Below are 9433 nucleotides of genomic sequence, written 5' to 3' on the forward strand. Positions count from 1 at the left end.
CAGGATTCCCTGTAAAAGAATTCCCTTGTTTTTCCTTGCTTACAAGTAGAAAGTGCCTCTCTCTTTCAAGTGACATTTTTTAACCGATATCAGTGGTAAAAATTTGTTAGATATACTCATATATTGGGGAACAGAGAGTCACAAATAGCCACAGCTATGTGGGGCTCAGGGAACATGACAAGGTATGTGCCACACTGACTACAGTCTAAAGGCTCTCTCTCCATTACTGGTTCCTCCTGGGGAGAGTTACTGGTGTTTTGGGATGTTACCCATTTTATACTGCTCTTAAGGTAGAGTGATAAGATGCCATCTCTTGCAGAAAAGGGTCTTCAAGTACCTGGCAGCTGCACTGCAGTCTGGCCCAGTGTCATGCCCATTTAGTTATAGAAAAGAAAGTAACAGACCTAAATTCTTCCCCCCACCCTCGCCAAGGATATGGTTATTGTCGTGTTATTCTGTGCTCTTTTCTTGCTTTCTGTCCCACCTGTACCTTTTCTTCCTAACAGATACAATCTCTGTTTGTGAAAGGTACTTTACTGTGCGTGGTGTGTTCTCACTCCTTTTTTGTACTGAATACTCAGTCCCACTGCAGGCACGGATGAGCAGAACGGGTGAGAGGGAGCTCCCCCTCAGGGGTTAATTTGCTGGTAGGGCTGTGCAGCTCCCACTCCAGATCTTGCTGGGCTGCAGCACAGAAGCATCTTGAAATACTCATATCTTTTGTTGCCACTAGTGTCTCTCTCTCATTCCTTGTTTTGTTGATTAGGCCTAGCAGAAGTAATGAGGTCAATGACCCAACTTTAACTTCGAAAAGCTCTAGCTGACAGTCGAGTTCCTTTGAGGGATGAAGATCATACTTTTTTTCTTTTTTTTTTTCCCCGAGAGAGACAGCCAGTAATTGCTTATAAGAGAAAGGCTGCCAGAACATTTTGTTTTAAAGGGATTGCCATTTTACCTTCTTTTAGCCAAGAAACAGGATATCGAAGTTGGGTCATAAACTTACCGCTAACTGCTGGCATCAGTAGGTGCTGACTCTATCTCTGAGTAATTACCCTTTGCAGTTCTGGCTGATGTCAGGGGGACAAGTGGCAATTAATAAAGTCTACTCATGTCTCAACAGACAGGGTCACACCACAGATGAAATGATACACATGCTCTTGCAGCCAAAGGGAATGACAATGCTTTCTTTTTAAAAGGCCTTTGTTACTTCAGAGTGAAATCTTGCTACAATGCAACAGCACTTTAAGAGCATCAGATGTGATGTGTGTGCTCCACAAGGTTTTTAGAGACAGATTAGAAAAAACAGGAACTGTAGGTAGAATGCAACATTTTTTGTTGAGTAAGGAAACAGCATTTCTCCCCCCACATGGTGACCTGATTAAAAGGCCAAGGCACTTAGCCAGCACCAACAACAGTGTCTTCAATTTTTAATACTGCTCTGTCACCTCCAGTCTCTATCCAGTGTTGCTGTAATAAAAGTTGTTATGCAATTTATTTCAAAATCAGCAATGTGTTATCTGGAAGCCAAAAAGTTTCTCTTACAATAAAAGCAGCTGATCACCCTGTGGGTCTTCCTACCAAGCAATGTCTTGGCCAAAATCTGAAAAATTAGCAATAAACTCAGAAATTCCTTTACTATTCCTAATGGTCACAAACAAATACCTCTCACAAACTGTAAAATGTTGGTACTAGCATGGCACACAGGGATGGTTAGGCTTGATTTTAGCCATGACAGGATCCTTCTGCATGCTACAGCTATCCTAAGTTCAGAACACGTGTTATGCTTTTTGCAAGCCTGGATGCTGAGGTTGTATATTAATAGAAAGGAGTTGGAACACTCAACAGGTACAACTAAGCATCTTCTGTTGGAGGGGTGAAAACAGCTCTTTGTTTAGTGACGGCAAGGGGGTGATGCCATTAGCACAGGCAATAATGTGATGGATAGAAACAGTATTCATTTTTAAAAGGATGATACCCCATCAACCGTTGAACTGTATCGTTGCAGTCAGAGTCAGCCAGCAAGGAATGAATCAATTGCACCTTTCTGCATGTCGGCATCATAGAAACCCAAAGATGCAAGGCTGGCTACACACAAGTCAGTTGGTAGAACCAGAAAGTCAAGACATGATGGCAACCAAAAGAGAAGGTTATTGATGCAAAAAGGAGTTAATCTTTGGGGCAGAAGAGCACAACAAAGACACTAGACCCAAATCTAGAAAGGACAAAAGCATAACTTGCTGTAGAAAATGCTCCAGAAAGAAATGCTCTTCTGCCTCTTGGGGCACTGTAGCAATGTTCACTAAGGAAGAACACAGTTGTTTGGTTTAGGGTACCTAGGAGATTTGGATTTAGCTCTTAGCAATTTCTCTCCTGAGTTTATTACACAAAATCTCACATGCCCTATAGTGCTTCCTTTCTGCTTCTTGTCACGTACAGGCAGAACTGAGGACAACAGCATCCCAGTTAGATACTTTAAGTGACATCAAAGCACAATGCATAAATATGGAAAAAAAGTGTAAATAAATGACTTCTGTGCAAAGCATTTCTAAACATAGTCTAAATAAGGGCAGCATAATTATATCACAGGATGCAAAGGGTTGTCATAACATCAGGACCCAATTTTCTGCAAGAAAATTTTCTCTTGGGAGAATCTATTCCAGTTAGACAGAAGAGACAGGGAACACTTATTTGTTTAAAAAGAGGTTTGCACCAATACACTATTTATGTAAACTTTAATCTCCTTACAGTAGAAACATACACAGTCCAAGCCAAAAGTAGTGTAACAACTTTACAGCAAAGCTTACCAGTAAAATGCAAAAGTAGTTTGTATCAAATTCTTAAAAAACTGTGCACTTTCTCAAACTTAACTTTGTTCAGCACATCGTTTTGATTTATATATAATAAGGCATTAATTCTATAAGAATCATTTACTATATTCCAAAATCGCATGACCTAGGTGTAACACTCTGTAGCCTGATACCATTTTTGTTCCTTTTGATATTTACAGATTTATTCTACCTGCATTGACATGGAGCATAGAAGCACTAAGAACAAATACAAGCTTTGCCAATAATAGGTTCACATTGAAAAAGTTACATAGAAAAAGAATTAGCTCGATTATGCATTGCAATAGCTTGGGTCTGCTGCAGCCATGACTCTAGTTTTAGAATAACTTTCCCTTTCTTGTGCTTCCTCACTTCCGGTAGTGTTTTGGTCTTTCAAAATGCAGAACTGAATTTGCTCTGAACCTGCAGAAACTGGAAGTGGGCCCCATTTCTACCAGCTACCCAAAATTTGGTTTTCTCCTCCTCCCCAGAAGACAGTTCTTAAGTTTCTTTGAAATTTAAATCTTCTATAAAAGGTATTGCTTAAGTCATTCTAGCTACTATGTACAGAAATGGCTCAGGCAATTAAGTAAGTCCACCTTGTCATTAGTCAACAGGAAGTATAATTACTGTAGCTGTAAAGGAGGTATCTAGTGTTCCAGAATAAGTGAGTTTAATTATGGTGAGAGCTTCCTCAATTCTATTCACATGACAACTTCAGGCTCAATGTTAAATAGCAAGTCATCATTTCCTCTTCGAACTTCAAGTAGTAGAGGTGATTCATTCATCACAGCCTCCTGCAGGTCACTGGAAGTCATCAAAGGACGCCCATTGACTTTCACAATAATATCTCCATCTTGGATCCCTCCTCTGCAAAGACAAGAAGAAAGAGACAGTAAGTATGCAATCTATGCAGAGAAAAAGTACAAAGGCTATTCACCACCTCTTCTACTGATGTGATAAATTGTTCCTTGTTTTTGTTTCCACTGAAGGGAAATTCTACCCTTTTGACTGGGAAAGAATAACAGGTAGTACTTGCTAAATGCAAAATCAAGTTTGGGTTTTTCACTGAGGATTTCCTTCTAAAACAGCAAAAACAAAGAGTCTATCTTTCTCTTTGACTTCCACAAAACTACAGCAAAGGAGAAACAGACAATACTTTTGTCCATGATTGACTCACTTCACTCCATCCACTTACAAGATGGTGCTTTTATGTCTCCAGTATGTATTTCAACCATTGGAAATTAAAATCCTTTCAAAATTTCAAGACAAGTAGAATGCACCAGCTGAACTACTGGCAAATTATTTCTCTCTTGCTGTTCAAATGCAATCCAGAATAGCTGCTTTTGTTACTTTTTCATTTTTTAATAATTCCTAAAATAATTTTTAGATACATTTTATTTATTTTGCAACTGTTCTGTCAAATAGTCTCTTCCTCTAAGATGAAGCATTGTCTCAGATAACAGCTCTGACAGGGTCTTATGTGAATCCTATCTTGCCTCCTGTTTAAACTTAATGCAAGTTTCTGTTTATTAATATTCAGTATATTTCACAAAAAAATAAAATTTCCTCATTGTATTTGGGGTGCCTCAAGTTGCACCAGGGGAGGTTTAGATTGGATATTAGGAAATATTTCTTCACAGAAAGGGTTTTCAAGAACTGGAACAGACTGAGCAGGGAAGTTTTTGAGTCACCATTCCTGGAGGTATTTAAAAGATGTATAGATGTGGCATTAGGGACACAGGTGGTGGCCTTGACAGTGTTGGGTTAACAGTTGGACTTGATAATCTTAAGGGTCATTTCCAATCTAAACAATTCCATTATCTAAATAGTTCTGATATTGAAATATTTCACTTTTGTAGATGTCAGTAGAATCTTAGAACAAGTATTTTAAACCTGAAGGCACAATTTTTAATTGTTTAAATACAGATCAAGACTTGCATGAGAAATTGCTTAAATATAAATAGAAATATTACATTAGTATCTATTTGGAGATCAAAACATGATAAAGAAAATAATGGGCTCTTATACCTATGAGAAGGTGAGTTTGGAACAACTTCGTGTACGTAAATTCCACTTCTTACATCAGGAAAATCAGCATTACTGTGCTTCAATTCTTCCACCAAACTAAAAGAAGAAAATGTTATTGATCACACTACACGAGCAGAAGCATTCAAAAATTTTTATTTATTTATTCTATGTCCTGGGTGCTGTACAGGGACAAAAGATATTTCTGCCCAAAGAATTAAGGCTGGTGATGGGGCAGAAATTTGCTAACTATTTTGCTTCTTTTATTTTGCAAATTGTTCTTAATTTGTCTTTATCTAGAACAACAGAACTTTTGATAACTTCAGCCAGCAGACAGATCAGAACTATGAAAGTTTTCCAAGGCAACTTCAGTTTCCTCAAGTTTTCTTCAGGAACTGTTTGTGCATCCCTTTCTAATGAAAGAAGATAGGAACCAGCTGCAAAATAAAAGCTCTACAAACATCCCCTCATTTCAGAGGTGCTGACATAATTTCAGGTCTGTGTACAGTGTGGATTAAAACCCATTTCTAAAAACAAAGAGGTTTAGATCAAGGATTGATTACTCTGCTGCCTGCCATGAAAAACTGGGGTCCTGCAGATGGAAAGAAAACTGAAATGGCTGCAAAGACTCCTCTTCACTTGACTGTACTCAGGAAGCTAACAATTAAACAACTAAAGAAAACACACAGAGGGAAGTAGTCTTTTTCAGAAAAAAAAATGGCCTGCAGACACCTCACACAGCATCATTAGATGCCAAAAAAGCAGTAAAATCTCACACTGTTCACTTCACAATTACGCAAAGGAACATTTCTGAGTTTTTCTCCTTCAATGATGTTAATGCCATTACACTGATTCATTCCAGCTGAGGATCTGACCCTTCAGGGAGGACTGCAAGAGTGTAACTCGATAAACAAAAATGGCTTCGCTACAAACCCAGCTGGAAATTGTCTTGTCTAATTTTGTAGTCTACTGCCACACTGGAAATGTGCCTACTGCTGGGAGAGAACACCAGCATAAGAGCCCTCATTTGTTATCCCAGAATATATCTGGGTAACGGCAAGACACAAAGCAACATTAAGGCAACAGACAGTAAAGAACTGGAGGAGGGTGTCCATATTCTGGTTTTGTTAATATGGAGCTTTAATTCAGCATTTTAACTGGAAAGAAAGTAGTTGCTAATGGTTAGGTACTAAATCTTACATCACATGGCCTCCACTGATAAAACCAAACCCAGCTCCCTGCCAGTAGATCTGTCATTGGCACTCATCATTGGCACTCACAGTCTTCTGAAAGCAGCAGCTTGTTTAAACGTCACCTAAAATCTGGTATAACCATGTTCAGGCTCTTCCTAATTTCCCTCAGCTATGAACACAGCATCCACCACTATGTACAGAATTTTCAAGTCTCAGAACATAGATTTCACCAATATCATTGAAACATTTGCAGACTTCCTGAAAACTAATGACCACTTCTGGATTCTCTGGAGATTTGTAATGAAAGCTGAACGAAGCTCTGAGCCACCACTGACCACATCCTGTATGCACAATCGTACATTCTAAGATACTTACGCAGGTGTTATTGTCAGCATTCTGATGCCAATGAAGCGTTTCTTCCCATCTGAAAGTAACACAGAGGATATTTAAGAAATTTAGGCAAACACTGACAAAAATAACTACTCTGATGACCCAAAATATCTGAAAATTAAAACAGGATGTATCAGCTTTAACAAAGCTAAACAAAATCGTAAGCATCAACACTGAGGTTACTTTTAAATTTTGGTTAGTCTTGGTGTACAGAATGACAATCCCTCTCCCTGGAAGTGAGGGTAAGAGAAAAGCTCTATACACTCTGCAAGAGTTTTTCATTCAAGAAATTCAGGAAATTTCTGTGATCTAGTATCACATGTTTTCAGTAAACAAAAAATTTCATAACCTACCACCATTTAATCTGAAACTTGTCAAGACAATTAGTTATATGCTGTTCTCATTAAAATGTAAAAATGAGATTTAAAATATTTAAATTTCCACCGTTCTCAGAAAGGACAACCAAAAGACTCACACTGATTGTATTGCAAATGGCTTGTTATTCTTACCCCAAACAATGAAAAGCAAGTTTAAAAGAAAACAGCACGTACATCTTAGCCAAAATGATCACAAAAATGCTTGCAGGGCTGGAGCCCCTTTGCTGTGAGGAATGGATGAAAGAGTTGGCACTGATCAGCCTGGAGAAGGTTCCAGAGATACCTTATCGAGGCCTTCCAGTACTTATATGAGATGGGGACAAACTTTTTAGCAGGGCCCATTGTGATAGGACAAGGAGGCATGATTTTAATATAAAAGTGGGGAGATAGAGACTAGATATAAGGAAGAAATTTTTTGTTATGGGAGTGGTAAAACACTGGAACATGTTGCCCAGAGAAGTGGTAGATGTCCCACTCTGGAAACATTCAGGGTCAGGGTGTATGGGGCTCTGAGCAAACTGATTTAGTGAAAGGTGTTCCTGATCACTGCAGAGGGCTTGGACTAGATGACCTTTAAAAGTCCCTGCCAACACAAACTATTTTATAATTAGCCAGGGCTCTACAGAGTTTTAAATGGTGAAAATTTATTCCTTTAGGGAGAATACCACATTTTTGTAGTTGGATTTTAGTAGTCATGATATTGCACAGCTGTCCTAAGAAAAAAAATACATTTTTTTACTTATGACTTCCTGAAATGAGCACTCCAGTACTTAGTTATATCCGGTATGAAGCAATATTTCCCCTTACTTGTTCCAGCACAAGTACTTCACAAGATCTTTGAGTTTCTCCAGGTTCTCATGTGAGGAAAAAGATGTACTCAGACTCCTCTAACGTATTCTTTCCAAGAAAAATACTCCCAAGCAAAGGATCTAGTTCCGAATCTTATGTATGTCCAGTATTCCCATCAGGGTCACTGAAAATGTTGACTACTAAACACTGGATTTACTACACTCTACACAATCTTACATCTGTAACTGCCATCCCTGCTTTGCCCTGAACTGTTCTTTCTCCCTTCTATTTTGAAGTGAAACTGTTAAGACCAAAATCAGCTGTTGTGAGAGTGTCATTACTCAAAATCAAAGTCTCAAGTGGGCCATGAACACTGCTTCTCTAGTCTGCATGGCATAAATGTAAGCTTTCACTTTTTAAAAATATCCAAATTCTCTCACCTGAAGATAATCCTTTGGTCCCAGCTATGAGGATAGTTAAATGATGAATTTGCCTCCACAAGGCACATCAGCGACAGACTCTAATGACAGTTCTCTGCATTAAACAATTTGCTGTTGGTCATTGCCTCTGTTATACAGAAACAAGCAGAAGCACAAACGGTACTCTAGGGGCTGAGATAGGAATGTTTGCATGAAAGAAAAAAGAAAAATGAAACAATGGACAGAAGCAGTTAATTTGGAAAAAACAAACCAGCAAGAATGAAAAACCACAGCAGAAATGCTGCTGAGTTAAAGGGAATTATTTCCCCAGTGCCTAATGATACATGTAAATATAAGGCTTTAGGGAAAAATATAAATCTGGTAACTACAGACTTATTCAAAACTGAAAGTCTGATTCTACCCTCATCTTTGGGGTATTATTTCACCGCTCTTCATGCATTAAAATTCAAAAACGCCTTCTGCCCTCTCTCTGCAGTAAGTTTACCACACTGCAAGTAGCAGTTCATACTATAAGACTACCAGGCTATTGCATAAAGTAAAACTAACATCTATAAGCTATGGGTTATTTTAGCAGCAGAGTCTACATTCCTCTCCTTTGCAGCCTCCAGTCATTTTGTATGTCATAATACAGGTGAGGAAAAAAAAAAAAAAAGGCAAAATCCCTTCCATTCAATTAAACCCAAGTCAATCATTTTGCACAAAACCCAAAGTTTTCATCAACAATGATTAGAGGAATATAATTGTCCAGATTATCAGCCTATCAGCAGAGATTGAACAGGCACAGAAAATCAGCTGTAGTGTTTTCTCATTCCCAAAGGAAAGGCATTGTGATATTGGAGCCAAGTCACACTGGGAGAACAGTATGTGGCACCTGGAACTACCACTGTCATGTTACATCTGCTCTATGAATCATAGAATCATAGAATAGATTGGGTTGGAAAAGACCTCCAAGATCATCAAGTCCAACCCCTGATCCAACTCCAATTACTATATCATGGCACTAAGGGCCACATCCAATCTCTGCTTAAAAACCTCCAGGGATGGTGAATCCACCACCTCTCTGGGTAGGCCGTTCCAATGCTTGATTACCCTCTCTGTAAAGAATTTCTTCCTAACATCTAACCTAAACCTCCCCTGGCAGAGCTTGAGCCCATGTCCTCTTGTCCTATTGTTGGTTGCCTGGGAGAAGAGACCAACCCCCACCTGGCTACAACCTCCCTTCAGGTAGTTGAAGAGAGTGATGAGGTCACCTCTAAGCCTTCTCTTCTCCAGACTAAACAACCCCAGCTCCCTCAGCCTCTCCTCATAGGACTTGTGCTCAAGTCCCTTCACCAGCCTCGTTGCTCTTCTCTGGACCCGCTCCAGCACCTCAATATCCTTCCTGAACTGAG

General features: G+C 39.1%; 1 protein-coding gene across 1 annotated transcript in view; it reads right to left on the minus strand.

Moving 5' to 3' along the window:
* Positions 1 to 2713: 2713 nt before the first annotated feature.
* Positions 2714 to 9433, minus strand: part of HTRA3 (HtrA serine peptidase 3) — a 27863-nt gene continuing 21143 nt past the window's right edge. The window contains exons 7-9 of the mRNA XM_027892276.1: positions 6422 to 6470; positions 4857 to 4952; positions 2714 to 3695 (exon numbers count right to left, since the gene is read on the minus strand). Coding sequence (XP_027748077.1) covers positions 3530 to 3695; positions 4857 to 4952; positions 6422 to 6470 — 311 coding nt within the window. The 3' untranslated portion in view covers positions 2714 to 3529. The remainder of the gene's footprint in view (positions 3696 to 4856; positions 4953 to 6421; positions 6471 to 9433) is intronic.

This window comes from Empidonax traillii, unplaced genomic scaffold, assembly GCF_003031625.1.
Source record: "Empidonax traillii isolate 1590-97213 ecotype Southwest subspecies unplaced genomic scaffold, ASM303162v1 scaffold343:size799674, whole genome shotgun sequence".
Classification (NCBI taxonomy): Eukaryota; Metazoa; Chordata; class Aves; order Passeriformes; family Tyrannidae; genus Empidonax; species Empidonax traillii.